This window comes from Vicugna pacos, chromosome 11, assembly GCF_048564905.1.
Source record: "Vicugna pacos chromosome 11, VicPac4, whole genome shotgun sequence".
NCBI lineage: Eukaryota > Metazoa > Chordata > Mammalia > Artiodactyla > Camelidae > Vicugna > Vicugna pacos.
In genome coordinates this window covers 25,059,008-25,082,354 of record NC_132997.1, presented here as the reverse complement: position 1 = coordinate 25,082,354, position 23,347 = coordinate 25,059,008, and the positions used below count along the sequence as shown (strand labels likewise).

The 23,347-nt window shown below is 42.6% G+C and overlaps 1 protein-coding gene across 3 annotated transcripts in view; it reads left to right on the top strand.

Annotated features, from left to right (window-relative positions):
• Positions 1–23,347, top strand: part of MAP3K21 (mitogen-activated protein kinase kinase kinase 21) — a 59,084-nt gene that overhangs the window by 5,367 nt on the left and 30,370 nt on the right. For all 3 annotated transcript variants that reach the window (XM_072970950.1, XM_072970949.1, XM_006212356.3), the window contains exons 2-4: positions 12,145–12,325; positions 19,332–19,480; positions 20,300–20,475. In XM_072970950.1, the coding sequence (XP_072827051.1) occupies positions 12,145–12,325; positions 19,332–19,480; positions 20,300–20,475 (506 nt within the window). The remainder of the gene's footprint in view (positions 1–12,144; positions 12,326–19,331; positions 19,481–20,299; positions 20,476–23,347) is intronic.

The following is a 23,347-nucleotide window of genomic DNA, read 5'->3' as shown; positions in this document are numbered from 1 at the left end:
TCCTCCCTTCTCTGGTCTAGTCTTTCACTCGCGATATATAGCTTCATGCCGTGGCCTCTTCCTAGTCCAAGGGTACTTCCTAGTCCAAGGTCAGTCCAAAGAGCCCGGAGGTGACACAGAGCTACTCTGCTTCCGAAGTCAAGTCAGCTAAAGATACATTTTTAGAAGAACAGCCATCACAGAGAGTCACCCCATCCTCTCCTACTGTATTCATGCTTGTGAATTAAAAATAAATAACCCACTTCTCAGCTCTTGTAGCTGTACAGAGGGGCAGTTATTCAGTGCTGGACCAAGGTCGCTTCTCACTATCCACGTCTGATTGTGTTTGAGGTCACCGTCAGGTGAATCACGTACGGGAAAGGAAAGAGGAGAGGGAAATCTCCATCGTTTCGGAAGACGTCTGTAAGCCCTGCTTGCCCACACGAGGCTGTGAGCGTTGGCTTTTCCAGAATGGAGCAGTACTGGCAGGAGCACTGGCTTAGAAGTCAGGCCTGGGGTTGAATGTTGGTGTCCGTCGACAAGCAGTGTGACCTTGGGCAAGTTACATGACCTCTCTGAGCCTGGATGTCCTAATTTCTGATACTGTCTGCTGAATTCCTCTCTTGGCGATGGACTGGAGCCCTGTAGAGAAAACCTGTTCAATGTTTTTTTCTTTTTTTTTGAACCCTTCACAGGCAGTTGGGTAAACACTGGCATGGAAGCAGATAGAGTAGTCAGGTATGGCTAGAATGGAAGGTAGACGGGGGCTTCTTTGGAGGGAAGGAAACAGGTATTTAGCAGGTGGCCAGGCAGTTAGCATGGCCTTGAATGCCACGCAAAGAGGTGTGGACTGTCTAACTGCAGAAGCCAGCCGTTGGCGGCTTTGAGGAGGAAAGTGCTCTGGTGTGCTATAAGACAAAGACAAGTGTGTATGCTGGGGATAATTTGCTTTATGAGTGTAATATCATAGACTATCAGTAGGGCCGTCATAAAAAATAAAATACTTAGACCTCGGTTTGGTGTAGATTATTTATCGTTTTCAACCAGAGCCTTGTTTTTATAATCACTGTTTATTTCATGCACTCACTTAGGGCACCTTCTCCCTCTAACTCACTGCAGTTAGAAGATAATGACCAGATTGAATGACTATGTCAGGCTGATGATTTTAACTCCAGATTTCAGTGTGACTGTCCTCAAACCTTCTGTGGAACTTGAGGGGCTCCCCAAAGGTGGAAACACCTTGATGAAGGACTGTTAGGCGGCATAGGAAGGGTTCCTGGGGAGGCTGGGGGAACTGTGCTGGTTTTATTTGGAGCCTGAAGCAGAAATTGTACAACTGACTCCTAATCGCTATGAATTTGGTTATTTTTTAAAACTTCCTCTTCTTCCACTGTCGCTTTATCTTAAGTGCTTTACATAAATACCTGTTATAATAGGAACAATAGCTAACATTTACTTAATCTTTACTAGGCGCTGGGTCCTGCCAGAACTTTATCATCGTTTTATTCCTCACAGCAACCTTTTGTTTAATTATCCCCATTTTATAGAAGAAGAAACTGAAGCCAAGGATTCATTGACTTGATCAAGATCACCCTTCTCATCAGAGGACTGGATCCAGGGCCTCCCATCCCAGACCTTGGGCTTCTAGCTTCTTCATACGGGGCCTGGATGAGCAGTTCTCAGTTGTTTGCTATCCGAACCCCAAAGAGCTTTCGTTTACGTGGGTTATAGCTGTTGATACTTACCATATTAGAAATTCAGAATGATAAATCTAAAGATATTTAATATAAAAATAACAATAAACCCATTGCAAGTTAACGTAGCATTTTTAAGGGGGATACAAGGGGTGGGAAACCCTTATTGTCCAGAACAAAGTTACATTTTTGAAGCTCACTTTGATGACTCAACAGAAGACCGGTGAACGTTCCTATCTGCACCTGCATTTAATCTGTTGCCGCCTTAGGGCTGCTCAGGGTCCCTGGACCCTGCTTTGAGAACCCCTAGGCTAGATGACCGGTTCTGTTGACAGAGATAGACACTGTGGAGCAGTCATCCCCACACCTAATAGAGCATCAGAAGCTCCCCATGAACTTCTAAAAATAAAATTCTCTGTCTCACTTTTGGATATTCTGATTTGGTTGCCTTAGTGTGGGAACAAACAATGAATTTATTTTCTAACATTGTATTTTAAAAATCTTGGAATATAGTGAGTTGAAGGAATTTTAAATGAACACGTGTATTTTCACCTAGATTCTACCATTAATGTTTTACTAAGTTGCTTTAATGCAAATCTAATTCTATCTATCCATCAATCTGGCTGAGCTTTGGATGCAGCAATATATTTTTTAAAAAAAGCTTCCAGATGGGTGGTGGTTTCATTGGTGTATATACATCTATCAAAATTTATCAAATTGTACATCTGAAATATGCGTAGTTTACTGTACAGGAATTATACCATAATAAATGTGTTTAAAAAAATTCCATGCGAAGTTACCCAGTGTCTCAAAAGTCAATAAAAAGTTACTCAGGGACCCTAATGCCAAGGTAATACTTGAATCTTTAGATGCAAGTACAATAAAATGTGTCAGTAATTAGATAAAAAATAAATAACCATAAAAAGCCTCTGGGTGATTGAGATGCAGAGCCAAGTTTGCAAACTGCTGTCCAAGGGACCAGATTAGGGGGTTCCTCCTTATGGTCAGCTGGGTTGGTATGTAAGTTCTTCCCTGGCCACAGACTGTATCCCAAATCCAGCTAACTGTCTGATGAGTTTGGATGGTTGGTCATAGAGGCACTAGGTGAGGGCTGGGGTGGCTTACTCTGGGCTTGTGTCTCTGGGGAAAAAATAATCTGAGCATTTGTCCCACTGACACTAGGGGACAGTTGGTGCTATTGTGATGTGTAAGATCTGAGCTCTGCTCACTACTCGCCAGCCGTGGGCTCATGAGTCCCGAGTTTCTGAATAGGGGGATGTGAGGGTCAGTGAGGTAGTGTACCCCTGGGGTCAGCACACTTTTCCCAGTAGGTCCAGATAAATATTTGGCTTTGCAGGCCATGTCATCTCTGTTGCAACTAGTCAGCTCTCTGCTTTGGCCTGTAGGATGTAGTTTGCTGACTCCTGCTGTATGTCAAAGTATTTAATAAACTGTAAGATACAATCTAAACATAAGCTGGTGACTCTCATTTTAATACATTGTTTGGAAACAGTCTGAGCACTTTAATTATTTCCTAACTTGTGTGTGTGTGAACCCATTGATACCTGCAAGTTTTCTACAATTCTTTACAAGCCAAGAACATTGTTACTAGTCATTCTGCAAAGTACAGCGCCATGTTATCATGTATTTATTCATCATGGTTGGGGGTGAGGGTGTTCTCAATTCAGCTGGCTTGCTTGATCCAGGCCGGCCAGCCAGCCAGCCAGCGGCACAAGGAAACAGTTTGAAGCTTTGTTCCTGGCAGGAACCCTGCCATCTCTTTGGCAGGTCTGCTTGTAACTGAGGTTGATAAGTTGAGGGTCAAGGAGAAGGCATGGCTCGTACTGTGTTGCTGTTGTAACTGTTTCACTGCCAGACTTCATTGCTTGGACAGTTTTTAAGCTATTTGAAAAAGAGCGAATCACATGCTATCTGGGGAAGTCTCTCGATTGCCTGTAGGATGTGTGAGTTACTGTTGGCTTAATGTGTCTTTAAGGAGTTATTTTGTTCCAGGTTTTCTTGCACATGTTGAATCAAAGAACAGCAACTCCATTACTTTTTGTTTACTAATGTATTCATGTGGAATGTTGGGGTATCTTGACAACACACTTAAAATACGAAGGTGACGAAAATACAGAGCTGACTTCCACAATGAAATGTAAGAAGTTTTCTCATTAAAACTGAGTATTGTGTGTGTCTGGGAAAAGGTGTGTACTGTGGCCTTTGCTTTTGGTGTTAAGAGCAGTGTGAAGTTCTCTTTTAGCTGACCACGTCTCTCTTGCCTTGGCAGAAGTCTCTCTTCTTGTACTTAGTAAACCGACTCCTTCATTCATACAAGTTATTTAGTGACTGTGTACTATGTGCTGGGAACTCTCCAGGCTCCGGGTATTCAGCTGTGAGCAAAGCAGAAGCAAATTCCTCCCCTGGTGGAATTTACACTCCAGTGAGCAGCGTGGACATTAAACAGTAAATGATGAAAGATACAGTATGTTGGGGAGTGGGAAGTGCTCGGTAGAAAAACTATAAGTTGCAAAGGATGGTGGACGTGTTGGGGTGAGCAGTTGAAGACTCAAGAGTGGCTACAGATGGCCTCCCAGAAAAGGAAGCCGAACCCGAGAAGTAGGAACGCGGGTCATCTGAGAAAGCATACTCTTGTAGAGGGAACAGAAGGTGCTCCCCAAAATGGGAGGCCCATGCGACAGACAGGAGAGGATGGAGGGGAGTCGGGAGGCAGGAGGGAAAGGGGTCTGTCTCGTTGGTCACTGGAGAGTTTTGAACTGAGGACCAGGCTCTGCCTCATGTTTTAGCAGCTTGCACGGGCTGCAGTTTGGAGAACAGACGCAGAACCAGGATGAAGGTGATCCCTTGGGAGGTGGCAGCGTGTCCATGGCATTCACAGCCTTGAGATTGACTGAGATTATCTGGGACTGAGTGTTGACAGAAAAGACCAGAGTTCCAAGGATTGAGTCCGGGAGGTCACCAGTGATTCGGGGCCAGAGAGGCCAGGGAGGAACCAGGAAAAGGAGCAGCTAGAAAAGGACAGAAAGCAGGGCAGTGTTGGGATGCTCTGGGGGCCAGTGAGGAAGGAGATTCAGGGAAGAATGATCACCTCTGTCTGATGCTGCTGGTGGATCAGTATCCGAATAACTGCTCTGTTCTCATTATTTCTAAGAGAGTCTGAATTTCCTAGCACTGTTTTGGGAGGGCAGAGGTGAGTTGGTTTTCTATAATCAGCAACTGGCTTCACATGAAAAGGCATAAAATTATTCATCTTCTTCACGCTCATTCTTCCCCTTACAATATTCCCTCACTCACTCATTTGCCTGTTTATTGAACAAATAAAAATACTCATTTCTGTGCAGTGAAAATAAACAATATGATTAATTAAGTGCAAATTCTATTCTCCAGTTGCTTCTAATTTAATTAGAGAGATGAGACCAGCAAGTAAGATAAGGCAGCGTTGGTGTGTAATGGGAGTGGCCCAACGTAAGTGCATTCCCGATGCGGAGAACTTGAGCTGGGGTTATGAGGGAAGGGCCAAGGGGAGCCGGTATTTACAGACGCATGTAACATTGAAGCAGGGAGACAGTGGCATAGTTGTTCATTTTTTCACCAGAAGGAGAAATTCAGACCCCAGAGGCTACTGGACTTGAAGGCAGTCTCATAGTTAATGCTGCCAAGGGAATCCAGGGCTGGGGCCCTGCTGCTTCCGTGGGAAGTGGAGGCCAGGTGTGGTTTGGGGGTGGGTGGAAGGGGCAGGCAGTCCACACAGCAGGTGCAAGGAGCATGGAGACACTGATGCAGAGTCACGTTTTTTAGAAGCAGCTTTTAACACACTGAATTGTTAGAGTATGGGGTTCGTTTTGGAGAGTGCAAAAAGAGCTGAGAAGATCACTGAGAAGGAGATGGGGAAGGCACTGGAAGGCCAGGGTGAAGGTTTCCTTCGACTGATGAGTGAATGAGGAGCGTGTGTGTGTGTGTGTGTGTGTGTGTGTGGAAATAGAGGGGAAGGAATGCGAGCGAATTCAGTGCTATTCGGTACATTTAGGAAGTTATCATTTATTCCCTGTGAATAAATTGGAATTACAGGTGGATTGTATTCAGAGCTGACGTTCAGTGTAACCTGACCATGTTCCACTGAGAAAAGTGATATTTTGTTAATATATTCTTTCACATTGTTGCTGGTCTCAACTGACTTCTTTCTTATGACTTTTTTTTTTTTTGGTAATATATTCTTAGTTAAAGATTAATTGAAATGAACCTGTTCAACTCAAATGGAATTTGGACACAGCACTCCCATAAGTGTTGAGGAAATAGAATGGATACATTGTGATTGCTTGAAAAAAAATAGATGTTGTATACTATAATTCAGAAAATACCAACGCGAGACTTCAAAGGAGCTGGAAAAATCGAGTGCCTCCTGGTTGAATAAGTAGACAAAGCCCCAGGGCGTAAAGGCTGATCATTATAGAACAAGGCTCACAGGGCCAAACTCGTCACCAAAGTCACACAAAAGGGGAGCATTTACTATTTCTGTGGCCCCAAGTTGATGTGCCAGGTTTGTGCATTGTTGTTCCTGGGGGCCCCCTTCCTGGGGAGGGGCGGGGAGGAGAAGGGCCAGCTCGTGTCCTGGGCTGAAACCTGGCCAGGTGCCCGGCACGGTCACGTTACCTGGCGGGACACCGGCTATTTTTGGTTTCGGTCACTTTGCCCAAAAGATAAGGAATTTGAGGAATTCTGCTGAACACCTCTGAAACAGAATCCAAAACAATGGGCCTTTCATGGGACTCTAAATGTTTGACGTTCGGAGTGTTATTTTAACTTGTCTTCTGTTAGTTCAAAGCAGGGAGGCACTTGGCTCCTGGAAACTTTGGACTCCAGGTGAGGGGAGTGTTCTCAAGCCATCCATGCAAAGGCTGCTAATAGTACTTTCTGCTCTGGCATTGCTTCAGAAATGCAGTTAATTTTAAATATTTAGGTTTTAATTCTCACTTCTAGTTCTGTCTTTATTTACTTTCGAGCTGCCTCTCTCAGGTTTTTGCTTCTCAAGGGCTGCCAGGACTCACTGAGGGTCTAGAGACGTGGAATGGTTTTAATGCCTATTTGAACAATCGTTGCTTCCTCATACCTTCCTATTTGGTCGTTTAACAGAATGAGGAGATAATGTTTGTCAAAGTGTCCTGGAAAACAAAGTTTTAGGGAACTGCAAGCCATCTTGATTATTAACTTGAAGTCTTTTTTGGTGGTAAGAATGTCATTGTTTAAAAGTGAAATTAGTATTAAAAGGGGAAACAACATAATCCAGCTCATGAAATAGCTAATTAATCTATCTGTATCTTTTTTGTTTGTTTGTTTCTGTGGTTTCAGTATATAGAGTTTTAAAGGATTAGAGATTTATTTTTCTTGATATTCATGAGGAATAAAGACTGAGAGATAAATATACTTTAAGCTGACATGGAAGGAAGGAAAACTCAAAAATTAGCAAAATGAAATTTCTGGTTATTCTGCCCCCTTTTTATAACTGGTAGCTTGATCAGTAGCACAGAAGGCTGGAAAGACAGTCATGCGGATGGGATCTGAAAACCGGTCCTGTATTGTAGCCATATGATCTGGATAACATTTCCTTTTTTTTTTTTAATAGACTTTATTCTTTTAGAGCAGTTTCAGGTTCACAGCAGAACTGAGCAGACAATACAGAGTTCCCACATAGCCCTTCCCACCTACACACACATACTCCTCTACCGTCAACATCCCTCATCAGTGTGTCACATTTGGTACAATCGATGAACCAACATGGACACATTATTATCAGCCAAAGTCCATAGTTTACATTAGGGTTCACTCTCGATGTTGTACATTCTATGGGTTTTGACAAATGCATAATGACATGTAGCCACTATAGTATCACACAGAATAATTTCATTGCCCTAAAAATCCCTTGTGCTCCATCTATTCATCCCTCCCTCCCTCTCCCCAGGATCTTTTTATTGTTTCTGTAGCTGTGCCTTATCCAGAATGTCATTTGATTGGAATCATACAGTTTGTAGCCTTTTCAGACTGGCTTCTTTCATTTAGTAACATGTCTTTTAAGTTTCTTCTGTGTCTTTCTTGGCTTGATAGATCTTTTTTTTTTTTTAACTGCACATATATTTTTAAATTTACATATATGTACTGTTCGTTGTTTCTAAGGACGTTGAGAGATTTAGCTTTTTAACTTACGTAGTTATCAAAGGAATAAAGCCAACCACAAAATAAGAATTAATTCAGAAAGATACATACCTCCTGCTGTTAACAGCAACATTATTTATGATTGCCAAGATACGGAAGCATCCTAAGTGCACATCAAAAGTTGAATCGATAATGGAGATGCAGCATATATATATGTAATGGAATAGAGCTCACCACTAAGAAAGAAGGATATTTTGCCATTTGTGGCCTTTCATTCAGTTTTTTTTCACTCCGAAAACCAGATAACATTTCTAAACTGTAAACTGGAGATTGTAATTTGCACTTCATAGGATAGTATGAGGTGGGAGGAGGGTATAGCTCAGTGGTAGAGTGTGTGCTCAGCATACACAAGGTCCTGGGTTCAATCCCTGGTCCTGCCATTTTTAAAAAAATTATAATTAAATAAATAAAAACTTAATTACCCCCCCCAAAATTTAAAAAATGAATGATATGAGGATCCAATGAGATATTCAATGGATGGAAACAAATATACATAGAAGAGGATTAGTAAATGGTAGACAATATCCTTATTAGGACTGGTGATCATTGTCAAGAACTATTCCACTGAACACTTGAGGTAGCAGGTGTTGTGTTAGGTGATATTGGGGCATAGAAAACAGGAGGTCCTTGCTTTACAAATCTTATAATTAGAAGATTGCTTGGGGGAGGAAACAGTACCACACAGCAGTACTTGTCAGTGTTGGTGACCTGTCTAAGTCCCCGCTCAGGTGTCTCTTCACGTTTCAGCCCAGCGCTGGTTCTCTCCAGCTGCATTAACTCTTTGATTTTTCTGACCGTCTAAATTGATGGTATGAATGTGAATCCATTGCAAAGTGAAATTTCAAGCCCTGCAGAGTGATAGGATTTCCTGCCATCCATGAAAGTGATTTTGAAGATTTGCTAAAAATACTTTCAAACCCTTGATAAAGGGTGTGGATGTGGATGTGTTATGTGTGTGTAATCCTTACCAAGTGCTTGCTGTGTTTCAGACACTCTTCTGCGCACTTGACATGGGTTCATTTCCTCCTCCCTACAACCTTGCGCTGTATTCACTGTCATAGTTCCCCTGACAGGCAAAGGGCAGAAGGACAGAGTGTAAATCAAGCAGTCTGGCCCTGGAGCACCTGCTTTCATCACTTGCCGTAGTGCCTCTGCTTAGATCAGCTGGTAGTGAGTCCCTAGGATATCAGAAAGGAGGAGACTGGGCCCCTGAAAGCAGACAGATTTCCAGAGGATAAAGCCCTTGTGAAAAATTGATAAAAAGCTGTAAACTGAGCAATGTAGACAGTAGTTAGGACCATGGGCTCAGGGGTCATACTGCTTGAGAGTCACTAGTCCTTAGCTGTGTGACCTCGGACAGATTACTCAACATCTCTGTGTCTCAGTTTCCTTATCTATCAAGTACAGATGATTAATAGTGTACACCTAAAGCATCGCCTTGTGGGTTGTCTGATACCTGTGCGTGCACCTGACAAACAGAATGTCCTCAGTCCTACAACTAGTGTTTGGGAAAATGGTCCTCATGATCATGTTCCAACAAATCCAACAGGGAGAGTGTCACACTGTTCTCCCATTTTGTGGGGGAAGTTTATTCTAAGAAACCTCCCACACTTGTCTGTTTTTGCCCTTTTAAGAGTTAGTGCATGGTTGCAGTGATGACAGAAATGTTAAATAAAGGATAAAATATAGATAAACCACAAATTCATACTGTATAGCACACGGAACTATATTCAATATCTTGTAGTAACTTACAGTAAAAAAGAATATGAAAACATGAATGATGTATGTTTATGTATGACTGAAACATTATGCTGTACACCAGAAATTGATACAACATTGTAAACTGACTATACTTCAATAAAATGTGTATCTATGCAAATGAAAAATAATAAAGTAGACTTATTTTCATTTTATTTTTCAAGGTGAAACCTGACTAATGACTCCTCCCCTTCCTCCACACACATACCCTGTTAACTCTGAAATTTCGATTACAGTTTAATTGGGTTCACTGTGTTGCTTCATTATTTTTTCAGCACTAATTATCCTCTGCTAATGAAGTCCCATCACTTGGGATTTTTGTGAGGCTTGAATGAAACAATGCTTGTACAGTACCAGGAATATAGTGACTACTGACTACTTGCTGGTGACTCTGTCATTGATTGGTTTTTATTTCTATTCGATGGGAATGACACGGGCAAAGGGCAAATACATGTTTTGTTTATTTCATATGTAAACATTAGGCACGTGCTCTGAGTCGGACTCGACACAGAGTAGGTGTGTGCGTAGGAACAGGGATTGAACAGGTTTCCTACCATTTCCTCCTCTCCCCAGCATCTCTCTCCCTCTCTCTCTCTCTCTCTTAAATAATCACTGTCTCAGAGATGACAGTCTAGTGGAGGAGTCAGAGGTGAAAACAGTTATGGGACCTTGGGCTCCATAGCGCTGTGACAGCAACTCCCAGTCCATGCGTGTGTGGAGGAGGTGATGGTTTCCGTGGCTCAGGGGAATTGGGAAGGTGGCCCCGAGCAGATCACGTCTGGGCTGGATGGGAAGCCAGCCTGTCCTGAGCAGAGGGAGCGCACCCCTAGAGGATGAGGGGTAGGTTGCTGTGCAAACCTCGGAGCTGTGCTTGCCCAGCTTTAGGAATGTGGGTGTTATCCCTAAGTGATGGGGAACTGTGGAGTTTTCTTAAATGCAGGTTCATTGAGGTGTAATTTACATACAGGAAAATTCACCCTCAGAGGGTGTTCATTCTGATGCATCTCTACAAATGTATGTAATTCTGTAACCGCCACCACCATCAAGATAGAGAATTTGTCGTCACCGAAGATGTTCTCTTGTGTAGCACTGCAGTCAGACCTTTCCCCTGGGCCTCTGGAAACCACTGATCTGATTTCTGTCACTATACCAAAATGCCACACGAAATTGTAGCATGTGACCTTTCATGTCTGGCATCTTTTATGGCATGATAGTTTTGAGATGCATCCCTGGTGTTATCATGTCAGTGGTTTAGGCCTCATGAGTGGCTTTAAAAAAATGAATGAATGGCACGAAACTTGAGGAAGACGAGTCTGCTGGGGTGGTGCCTGGGTTGGGGAGAGGAGGAGGTGGTCCACGTGCGGTCCGGTTAGAAGGGTTATCGTCCAGGTGGGAGGCAGTGAGGCTGGAAGTCATGCAGAGCCAGGGAACTGGAGAAGGGGTTCTGCAGAGCACTGGGTTGAGGTAGACTGGATGAGCTGAAAGTTGGAATGCAGGGTTTTAAGGAAGGAGCAAGGAGACTCATTAGACAAAATAGTAAGTTAAGCCCGTTCCCCTTGTAGCAAACGAGGAGTAACGTGTACACATAGTTGTGTCAGAGCCCAACGGAAAACCTAGGAAACGTTTCTGCATGGTTATAGGTGGGGGGAAATCTACTAGGGGAGAGAGGGACCCACCGCACCGGGAAGGGCGGGGCGGGCAGGTGCAGGTGAGGAGTGAGGAAGAGCTGGCTTATTTTAGCTACTGTTATGCAGGAGTTCAGGGCAGACCCTGGCATGAAAGTTGCTCCCTGCCTCTCACGGAGAGGGCCCAGGAAAGACCCTCCTGAAAGCTGCCCTTGTGCATTCTGTATTTTGTCAGGGGGCGGGAGTGGGGGTTCTGCCTGGGGGAAACCAGAATCTGGATAAGGTTTCCCTGAAGTTTTTACTTTCTGCTGTATTTTGAGCTTCAGTAAAGCAATCACACCTCGTAAAATTCCTTCATGGGTTAAAATATCCACAAGCATTTTGCAAATTTTAGATAAGACAATGATTTATAATAATGATTTATGGTGCTGTGTCATCAATTTGCAATATTCTCTAGAAAAGACTCTGCATTTAGAACAGGACCTATCTTAGTGGAAAAAAACAATGTCTTTTTCTAGCAGGTAAACTTTCACAGACTCCTGATTCTACCTGTGATAGCTCAGTGTTTCTTGCCCCTGGAAATCATTTATTTTCTCATAAAGAGAAACATTCATAAAGAGTGCTCAGCTGCATTGTGTCTGTGGGTTTTTCTTTTTTTTTTTGAAACTTACAGCTTCAGGTACAAATGACCCACGAAAGGTTATGAAAAACATGATGTAAGTAAGATAAAAGGGTAAAATACAGGTTCATTCTCAGGACTCTGCCAGTGGCAGTGAAAATTGTGTCTTAAATGCAGAAGAAAAGTTGTAGCTGAAAATGTATACAAATCTGAAAACATTCTGCCTTTGATTTGTCTTTAGTTCTGCTACTTGAGAAGATCGAGAATGATGACATGTGCAATAAAACGTTGAAGATCACAGATTTTGGCTTAGCGAGGGAGTGGCACAGGACCACCAGAATGAGTGCGGCGGGCACCTACGCCTGGATGGCCCCCGAAGTTATCAAGTCGTCTGTGTTTTCCAAGGGAAGCGACATCTGGAGGTGAGTGAGCACCATGCGTCTTGCTTTTGCAGACGTCCTCAAACGCTGGCTACTGTTTTTCCTTTGAATGAGTCCCCAAGTGCTCAGTACCTCTGAGCCTGGAGGAGCATACAAATGGGCCCCAGTTTGTGATTATTCGACATAACAGTTTTTCGACGTTACGATGGTGGGAAAGCAGTGTGCATTCTGTAGAACGTGTCCTTGGGAGTTGGAATTTTGGTCTTTCCCAGGCTAGTGGCATGTGGTCCAAGCCTCTCTTGTGTGTCTGGGCAAGAGGCAGTGGCCTGCAAGCTCCCACTAAGCCAAGTGGTCACAAAGAGAAATGGCTGCTACACTTAGAAGGAACCATTCTGTGCAGGCACCCATTCTGTTTTTCACTTTTGGTACAGGGTGCAATCAACTGCGTGAGATACTCAACAGTTTACTGCAAAGCAGGCTTTGTGTTAGACGCTTTTGTCCAGCCATAGGCTGGTGTAAGTGTTCTGAGCACTTTTAAGAAAGGCTGGGTGAATCTTTGGTAGCTTGGCTTCTTATGATGTTTTTAACTGACTGGATTTACCAGAAGTAACCCCGTTGTAAGTTCAGGGGGAGCCGTATGGGCCTTTTGGAAGAAGCGCCTATGGTTTTGATCAAGGCAGTTGTACTCACAGCAGAATGAGTAGCTTGAGATTTTTGTTGTCATGTGACCTCTGTGTGACAGGAGAACCTTGTTAAATCTGAGGTTTGATTAAAAGCGCCTATAATTGGAGTTTAACAGGAATGCCGTTTTGTAAGGCCTGTCAGTAAATAAATGTAAATTGCACTTCGAGCAAAATTTTGGTTTCTCGTGACTCACAGACAACATATTATCATAGAAGTTGCAGGAAAAAAATTCAGATCAGCTCCTCCATTTCAGAGGTTGCATCCCCTGAAGATGAAAGCTTCCGGTTTGAGGATGGGGAGCCGGACCGAAATGGGGTCCCAAGTTATCTGGGTTTTCCGTCCAGCTGTGACTCAGTAGGGAGTGAAGACACTGTCAACCACAGAACAACAGAAGAAAGTCACTCTGTTCATAGTTACAGCCTCAGGAGCTTACTTGCCTTATTTAATACTAGATACACACAGCACTTTATGAGCTCATAAAGTGCTGTGTGTGTCTAGTATTAAAATTCTAGGGATTTTTTCTGGTTTTTCTGAACAGCTTTATTGAGATCTAATTCACATACTGTACAATTCACTCATTTAAACTGTACAGTTAAGTGGTTTTTAGCAGATTAGTGGAGTTGTATACATACCTCACCACAACCAATTTTAGAACATTTTCATAATCCAGAAAAGGAAACGCTGCAGCCCAAAGCCATCACCCCCCTCACTCTATTCCTCCCAACCCAAGGCAGTCACTGATCTGCATTTTGTGTCTCCAGACTTGCTTATTCTGCACATCTCATATAAATGGTCCTTTGTGCCTGACTTTTTTCAGTTAGTATAGTATTTTCAAGGTTCACGTTATATGATGTGTCGGAATTTCATTCTTCTTTATTGTTGATTAATATTCCCTTGGGTGCGCAATACCACATTTTGTTTATCCATTTATTAGTTGATGGCATTTGGGTTGTTTCCACTTTTTGGCTATTCTGAATAATGCTGCTAAGAACATTTATGACAAAGTTTTTGTGGGGACTTAAGTTATTAGTTCTCCTGGGTACATACCTAGGAGTGAGGTTGCTGGGCCATATGGTGATTATATGGTAAATCATTTGAAGAAGTGCCAGACTGTTTGCACAGCAGCTGCACCAGTTTTCATTCCCACCAGCTTTGGATAAATACAGGCTTCTGGTTTCCCCACATTGTCACCAACACTTGTTGCTAGCTGACTTGTTCTGAGCCACTCTGGTGATTGTGAAGTGGTATCTCGTTGTGTGTAAAATCCCAGGTTTTTTTTTTAACATAAGAGAAAACTAGGGCTGAGAGAGGAAATGTCACTTGCTAAGAATCCATATCTCCTAAGGGACAGAACCACAATTTGAACCCAGATATCTCTGACTTCCAAATTCATGATCAGCAAACATGGTTTTCCTTCTTTAAAAAAATTTTTTTTGAATTTTTATTGAAGTATAGTTGATTTACAAGATTGTGTTAATTCCTGGTGTATAGCACAGTAATTCAGTGTGTGTATGTGTGTGTGTGTGTGTGTGTATACACACACACATACATATTCTTTTTCATATTCTTTTCCATTATGGTTTATTACAGGATACTGAATACAGTTCCCTGTGCTATACAGTAGGTTCTTGCTGTTTATCTGTTTTTTATATATAGTAGTTTGTATCTGAAAATCCCAAGCTCCCAATTCATCCCTCCCCACCCTTTCCCCTTTGGTAACCACAAGTTTGTTTTCTGTGTCTGTGGATGTGTCTCTGTTTTGTAAATAAGTTTATTTGTGTCATATTTTAGATTCCACATGTAAGTGATACCATAGGATATTTGTCTTTTTCGGTCTGACTTACTTCACTAAGTATGATCATCTCTAGGTCCATCCATGTTGCTGCAAATGGCATGACTGCATTCTTTATTATGGCTGAGTAGTGTGCTCTCCTCCTCTAATCATTGGATGCACCAGAAGTTCCTCTCAAATTCACACTTCTAGTGGCAGAGCCCCTGTTAGTTTAAGTTCTCCAAAATTCCTTTAAATGTAAAGCTTATCCTCTACATTTAAAATATAGTTGTTCTCTTTAGGATTTTTAAGAAATTTGTCACCTGTGTCAGGGGGTTCATAGTGTTTTAGGGCCCTTTTGAAAAACACGGATGCTTCAGCCTCACCCTTTACTTAATGATTCAGACTCTGCTGGTGGAGCCAGAGCACATGTGTCCATAAAACATTAAGTGTTTTCTTTGATATAATTATGGTCATCTCTGACCATATAATGCCAAAATACTTAAGTGAAACAGGTGATTCTTTTAAGAATACTTCAAGACTCTCATACCTAATAAAATATATCATAAATCTGTTTTACATTTAAAATAGTTACTTAAGACTATAACCATTTTGTTATGTGTGCCTTTTTAATAAACTGTAATTATAAGCTACAGAAATGCTGCACAATCTCCATAAATGCTTTAGAGCAACCTCGTCTACTGTAAACATAGATGAGAATCAAGAAGTAAGAAAAAAAGAATTTCTAAAACCAGCCAAAACATGAGTCTTCAAGTCCAAACACTCATGGAGAGGTCTTCTCTCAGAATCTGTTTATTTCTATTTCTCAATTTTATAAGCTGGGTTGTCCGAAGTATTAATCAGAAGAGGGGAGAGGGAGTGGTCCCACTTCTGGGTATATATCTGGAGGGAACTCTAGTGTGAAAAGATACATGCACCCCAGTGTTCATAGCAGCACTATATACAATGGCCACAACATGGGGGCAGCCTGAGTGTGCATCGGCAGATGACTGGTTAGGGAAGTTGTGGTATGTTTATACAATGGTATACTACTCTGCCACAAAAAAGAATAAGATAATGCCATTTGTGGCAACATGGATGGACCTGGAGATTGTCATTCTGGGTGAGGTGGTCCAGAAGGAGAGGGGAAAATATCATATGGTCTCACTCATATGTGGAATCTTAAAAAAAAAAAAGAAAGAAAGAAAAGGACACTGAACTCATCTACAAAACAGAAACAGATTCGCAGACAATCTCATGGTTACTGGGGAAGGGGGGTGGGAGGGGATAAATTTGGGAGATTGATACTTACAACTGTTAGCCACTATATATAAAAATAGATTTTTAAAAAGTTTCTTCTGTATAGCACAGGGAACTATGCTCACTATCTTGTAATAACCTTTAATCGAAAAAATATGAAAACAAATGTATGTATGTATATATATGCAAGACTGGAACATTGTGCTGTACACCAGAGACTGACACATTGTAACTGACTGTACTTCAATAAAAAAAAAGAAGAAGAAGAGGGGAGAGGGGTGCTAAGCTAGTTACAGTAAAAATTGGCGGCTGAGAACAAAGTAGGTGACAGGAAGAAAAAAAAGACAAAATACCATGAAAAGGACCAGAAACTACTGACCTCCAGCGCCATCTAAATATAGATCCATATATCCCATGGGTCTCCAGAAGGCATCAATGTATGAAAGCATACCAGAGTCCAAAGCTGTCAGGTGTGTAAGGCGGGGAAGGCCACCCTCTGAACTGCACAGACCTTTGCTCTAGAATCTCCTTTGATGACGTTCCCGTAGAAGTAGCTTCACTAGAAACGTTGCTGTAGTCTGTGGTGCAGTGGACCAGTATACACACTGGTGTATTTAGTCATCATCCTCTCTTGGCCCCCTTCCTCTTTACCCGCTATTACACTGCAAGGTAACTGTGACAGATGTTGTCACTGGACTTTTACAGTGTCTCCTGCAATCACCCCAGTTTCACAGAGAAGGTCCCCAAGGCACCAAGAGGTGATGGCTGTAAACCTAGTGAGTGGTGGACTCTGGTCTCTGGCCTGAGGCCCAAGTTCCTGCTGCCACAGCCCTTAATCATTGGGCTGCTGTGTTCCCAGGAGAGAGCTTTTTATACTATATCCCACCCAGATTTAGAGAGCAGCAAAATACGCATTATACTTTAGAAGTTGTCCCATCAAAAGAATTCAGGTTGTTATTTTTCCACGTTGGTTTTTGCCAGAATACTCTCTGGGAAAATGACCTGTCCTGAGTCATTCATTCTCTGAAACTTCCGAGAGGCAAAGTTGTGTGGTTGTTACTGTCTGTTTCAATTTTGTTATTGGCTAATGAGAAGAGCAAAGAAGCTTCTTTGAATTTAGACAGTTTTCATTTATTCTAAGAACGTTTTGATTCCCTACACTGAGGTGATTTTTGTTGAGTTAAATTTACTTATTCTTGAAATTAAGAGTGTTATCTTTGCTGATGCATCATAATATAGATAATTTTCAAGAAACTGAGCAGATAGCCTTTGAAAAATACTGACTTCAACTTAATTACTAATAGTTACAGCATTATATAACTCACAACTACTGCATTATATAGTCCCATACATATATATATAACCGTGCTTTAAAATGGCAGAGCAGGTACCACTCATGTTTTATAGATGTTTCCAGATCAGCTTCAAGGCTGGGTGAATGGGGACAAAGCTAGCAAGTAGTGATAGTCCCAAAGCTGAAACTCAGGTCTGCTGCCTGCACAATGGTGCCCTGTTACTCCTCCTGCTGGAGAAGGAGCCCCAGATTTGAGGACCTCAGGACGGAAACACTGGCTTAGGGCCTGTAGATCATCAGCTGGAGGACCCCTGAGGCCCCTTTGAATGGGCACGTTCTGTTGTTTATACTTTCCTTTTCTGACGTTTTCAGTACATAGTCTAGAGTCCAGCAGGCACTCGTGGAGAGGTCTGTAAATGAAGTAATCACATCCGTGATGACCTGCACCTGGACTCCAGAGGATTTCTTTGCAGGCCAGGTCTTCTTCGGAGAGGGTTTGTTGTATTTGTGATGCTGTGAACCCCACACCTCTTAAGATCAGGAGATACTCAAATGAGACTTGGGAATCAATTCCAGGCCACGTGTAAATGACTTTTCGGGTATTATCCTGAGCTGTTCTGCCTTTCCTCCAGGCTCATTGTTACCTTCTGTTTACTATCTTTAAAACTATGCTCAAATGTGATGTATCAGCCACAAACAAGAAATAAGCAGGGAGGAGGGTATAGCTCAAGTGGTAGAGCACGCGCTTGGCATTCACAAGGTCCTGGGTTCGGTCCCTAGTACCTCCTCCAAAAATAAGTAAGTAAACCTAACTTCCCCCTTCCCCCCAAAAAGGGAAGAAATAAGAATTAAGTTGCTGCTTTAAATTTCGACTTTTTTCCCTTAACTTAAAAGTTAATGAAGTTTTAAAAGATTAAGAAAGTAAATTGGGCTGTATAGTGATGTTAGTAGAATTTAAAAATAGATTAAATGTGACTGTTTCTTGTATGCCTATGTGTTTTAATTGAAAGTCAAGTGAGCATCTGGAGCAACTGATGTTTTAGGTATTTCAAAAGGTAATCTGCATGCACTGTCTGTTTTGGAGAAGATGGAGGGAAACTACAGCGCTGACTGGTATTGTCTACGAGAGCAAATAAATATAACGTACAAGGCTTATTTCTCAGCTCTTCTGTGCTGCTTTGAATTGGGAGACGTAGAACCTGTGGTATGGATGTGTGGTGAGATTTGATCCTTCAGCTTCATTCAAAAAATCACTTAGAAATCCTTCCACTATGCGTTTTCTGGTTCTTGTTTGTAATTTCATTTGCTTCTGAAGATGTGAAGCGGCCGTGAAGCTACATCACGTTTGCTGGCACTCCAGAGAGCGTGGCAGCCGAGTTCTTGGTTTTTTATTCCCATTTCACTTCAGCTTCATTCATTACAAAAAAGAGGTGTTCCATCCTGCTAGCCGGCACAGGGACACCCACATGATCTGCTTGTCCATTACTACAAGGCAGTGCGTGGAAACATGAGTTTCATGTCTCCCAAAATATAAAGGGAGAGGCAGGAAGATGAACAGTTTCAAAAACTATTTAAAAATAGTCAGCATGGTTCGACGTCAGTCCTGCGGTGTGTGGCATGAGATTTCTGCGGGACTGGAATCTTCAGGGTCCTGACAGTCCTCAAGAGCTTTTACCTAGGGCTGGGGAAAGCGAAATACAGACAAACGTCAGAACAGCCACATGACTCCTGGAGTGTGGCCTGGTTCTGGACCCCGTTTAACTCAGTCCCGTACTAACGGCTCCTAAGCTTTCCTGTTCGTTCAGCAGTTTTCCTTCCTGTGATGAACACATCACCGATTTCCGGCAAGGAGTGCCTTGGCCCGTGTTTGGGATGTTCACTGGAAGAGCCCACGTCTCACGTTGGGGTAATGGCGCCGAGGGCTCGTTTGGAAGAGAGGATTCTTACGAGGAGCTGGATGAAGTCACTGATACGTTTCTCCCCCAGTCACGTCATAAAAACAAGACCCCTTTTAACTGTATGAAAACGTTGCTTTCCAGCTACGGAGTGCTGCTGTGGGAACTGCTCACGGGAGAGGTCCCCTATCGGGGCATCGATGGTCTTGCCGTGGCTTACGGGGTGGCAGTCAACAAGCTCACTCTGCCCGTTCCTTCCACCTGCCCCGAGCCGTTTGCCAAGCTCATGAAAGGTATTTGGGCACCTCTGTGTTTGTGCGTCTGGAATGGGGAGGGAATTGCTCATTGGAACATCTGTATTTTTTTAACCAAAAGAGTAATTTCTGTGATACTCATTTTCAAGTGATTTTAAATACGTGATACTATTTCAAGAGTTAGAAACCATGTCTTTGATCTGAGATGCCAGGTAAATTTTTGATGAACTGAGTAACTTGAAAAAAGCCCAGTTTAATAGTGACTCATTTATACAAAATTCAGTTAGATGGTAAGAAATGTTTCATTAAATACACTAGGGGAGTTCAAAGGCACTCTTGAATTGGCTCTGTATGTGCTATTTTTAATTCTGCCTAATGATCAAAAATGTTTTGCTGTCTTCACTGGCATGGTTTTTGCCCCGACCTTATCTATTTCCACCTTTGTCTTTTAAAAATCGTTAACTAACTCTTTTTGTAAGCAGCAGTTACCTTACTTATTAGGCTGTTTCTCAGAACCTCTCTTGTGATTATAACATTTTAGTGACTTTGGTCTTCTTGGGTGGAGTTATATAAAACTCTGTACCTGCAAGTCATCTGGGGAGGGCAACTCAGGAGACACAGTTCATGGTAAGACAGGGAAAACACGCGTCTACATATTAATGACAAATAATATAGACAACAGAATCCTTATCTACTAGGAATTACTGTGCGTGCTGCTGACATGGACACTGGGTAAAATAAAACTTTCAAAAATCATTATCAGTTGATTTTTAAAGTCTCCAGCAGACACTGTCATTATGGGCTGATAATCTGAACTATGCCGAGAAACGGAATTAGTGTGACTCTTGTTTATTTTAGAATGCTGGCAACAAGACCCTCACATTCGCCCATCATTTGCCTTAATTCTTGAACAACTGACTGCTATTGAAAGGGCAGTCATGACTGAGATGCCTCAAGAATCTTTTCATTCCATGCAAGATGACTGGAAGCTGGAAATTCAGCAAATGTTTGATGAGTTGAGAACAAAGGAAAAGGTGAGCAATATATAGTAATTGCATAATATACTCACACTTACAAAGATCATGGAAACATGAGTCAAGAACCACTGCTAGCAGCAGCTACTCACCAGAGTCTGCCCACTGTCCCCTTGAGAGTGTCCTGCCACTTAATAAATCCTCGCTTTGCTTTCTTGAAAAAAAACAAAAAACACAAAACAGCAAAAAAAGAACCACTGTTAGCAGTATTTTAAAATATCCTCAGATGTCAATATTCCAGTTAAAACAAAACAGAACAGAACTGCACTCAATATATACAATTAGAAAAGAATTAACCCTTTATTAGAGGAATTTTCAAATAAAAAGTTTTTGAAAAAGGAGAGAGAATGGCATTCTGAACTTTTCTATGCATTGACTAGCTTCAGTGATTTTCAGTATTTTGTCATTTTGTTCATCTCTTTTTCCTATTATCATTTTTTTTTAACTGGGGTATCTTAAGTTAAAACCTACACTCTTGTCATTTTACCTTTAAATGCTTCCATATGCATCTCTAACTGGGAAGAATTTTTAAACTATCTTTCTTGCCATTATGATCTTTAAAAAATAACAGTAGTTCCCTGATACCATGTAATACTCCAGACAGAAATGTCATAGTTTGTCTCAAAGATGTCTTCTTACAGATGGTTGGTGCAAATCAGAATTTTTTTAGTTACATCTTTTAAAGCCTCTTTTACAGTCTTCCCATCACCTTCTTTCATCTCCAAAGCACTGCTTTCTTGGAGAAACTGGGAAAATGTGTGATTTCAGAACGTTCTAACATGATGAGTGAAACTCTGGTTGGTTTATATGTTACAGGAAGAAGTAAAGTAATAAACCTAAGTGTTAAAAGTGCTGAAGCTGCATGTATATTGCCACGTACAAAGTGAAGTATGAAAAGTAGAAACACACCTAGCTGGGAGGCAGACGGGCTGGGAAGCGAGCTCAGTCAGCGCGGTCTGTCTCCTGTGACTGGTGACAGCTGACTGCCGGCAGGCACTGAAGAACTCCAAGTTCAAGGCACAGCCCTGTGCTTCAGTGGCAGGACTTACTTTTTAAAAGATGTTCTTGTAATACTTGAGCATCTTGATGAGTCAAGGTTCACTCCTGTTGCCTGAGGTGTATAATTGTTCAGTAGGTTAAATTCTTTTCTTGTGCAATAACCGTGTGGGCTAAAATACCACATTGCAAGTTATCGATAGCCCTGATAAGGCAAGATCATTGTCCAGGAAGGAACTTTTATGCCTCCTGTATTTATGATTCTAAAATAGTAGGCTTCTTTCTAAGTAGGCGATAATGCTTTGCTAAGTGAGAAAGCCCGCTGGCTGATCCCTGTGTGTGGCACCGAACCGCGGGGTCATGCGGCAGCTGGGAGTCGTCCTGCCAGGGTGAAGTTACCATAGTGTGGCTCTGCACTGAGTCTCTAGACTTTCGCATCAACCATAATACCAGCGACCGACAGCCAACCCAAGGGCAGAGCAAAGGGCAAAAGAGGGGGTGAAAAGTTGTGGTTTGAGTATATATGTGTAAACATCCCTGAGCTCGCGTTTATGAGGCTGTGCAGGAAGCCGGGATGTCACATACCCACCTTCTGTCCCCATAAGTGGCGGACTTCTACCGCTGTCATGCTGACCTGGGAGTTAATACAGGTATGTCATAGGGACTCCTGTTCCTTATTTTTTAACCCTATTTTTTAAGTGTTAGCTATGACAAGGATTATTCTATTTTGATTTTTTTTAATGGAGGTACTGGGGATTGAAGCCACACGCTAAGCACGCACTCTGCCGCTGAGCTATCCCCTACCTCATCCCCATTTTCCTTATTAATTTCCTCTGTTCTTCCATATCTAGCCTCACTTTGCCCCCAACTGTACTGAATACTCCCCCAAAGAGCAAATTATTTTCTAGGGAAAAAATACAGTTTAAAAGTGCATCTGTGGGGAAAATGTTCTGAGTTGCAATGTTACAGTTGCCTTCCAGCAAACATAAGGCGTGTCTGCTGTGTGCTTGGAAGAGGCTTAGAGCCCTGGGGCACACGAGGGGTGTGGCAGTCTGTGTCCTGGCAGGGTCCCTGGGCTTGAATGCCCGGCCAGGGATTTGAAGCTTGTTGACAAATTTCAAAGAGGGGCTTGAGGCACTGTGTTGGCAACACTTCCCAGCCCGCTGTTGCAGTCAGAACCTCCTCCTCGCTCCCCTTCTGCCTCTCCCATTCTGCTTCCGTGGTGTGGTAATGAGGTGACTGTTCTCTTAGATGCCCAGTCCCAAAGGTCTTGAAGATGTGGTCTCCTCTGTGACAAAGACCATCGGTGGTAATTCACTCCCCTAATCCCTGTTGTCCTCACTTGTCACCTGCAGGACAAGCAGCCGCCCACCTGGTTGTTCCACCTCCAGCCTCGTCCCCTAGCTGATCCCTGCGCCACCACCCGTGTGACTCTTCCCAAGTGCAAAGCAGACCAACCTCGCTTCAGTGGCCAGTTCCTTTTCCTTATTTTTTAAAAACTCTTTCTTTTTTTATATGTTAGCAACGACAAGGATTATTATGGAGGTACCGGGGATTGAACCCAGGACCTCGCACATGCTAAGCATGCGCTCTACCACTGAGCTACCCTCCTGCCCCCGTTTTCCTTATTAACTTCCTCTGTCCTTCCATATCTAGCCTCACTTTGACCTCAGCCATACTGAATTCCTTCAAGTTCCTCTAATGCCATGCTCCTGACTTCTGGCCTTTGTGTCCTTCCTGTCCCCTCCCTGACTTTACACCCTCCCCACGATGGCTGCTTCGTCACGCTTGGGTCTTCAGAGCTCCCTTCCCTGACTCCGTTCCACCACGTGAACCGTGCACGTCCCTCATCACGGCTGCACTAGGTCCTACTTTC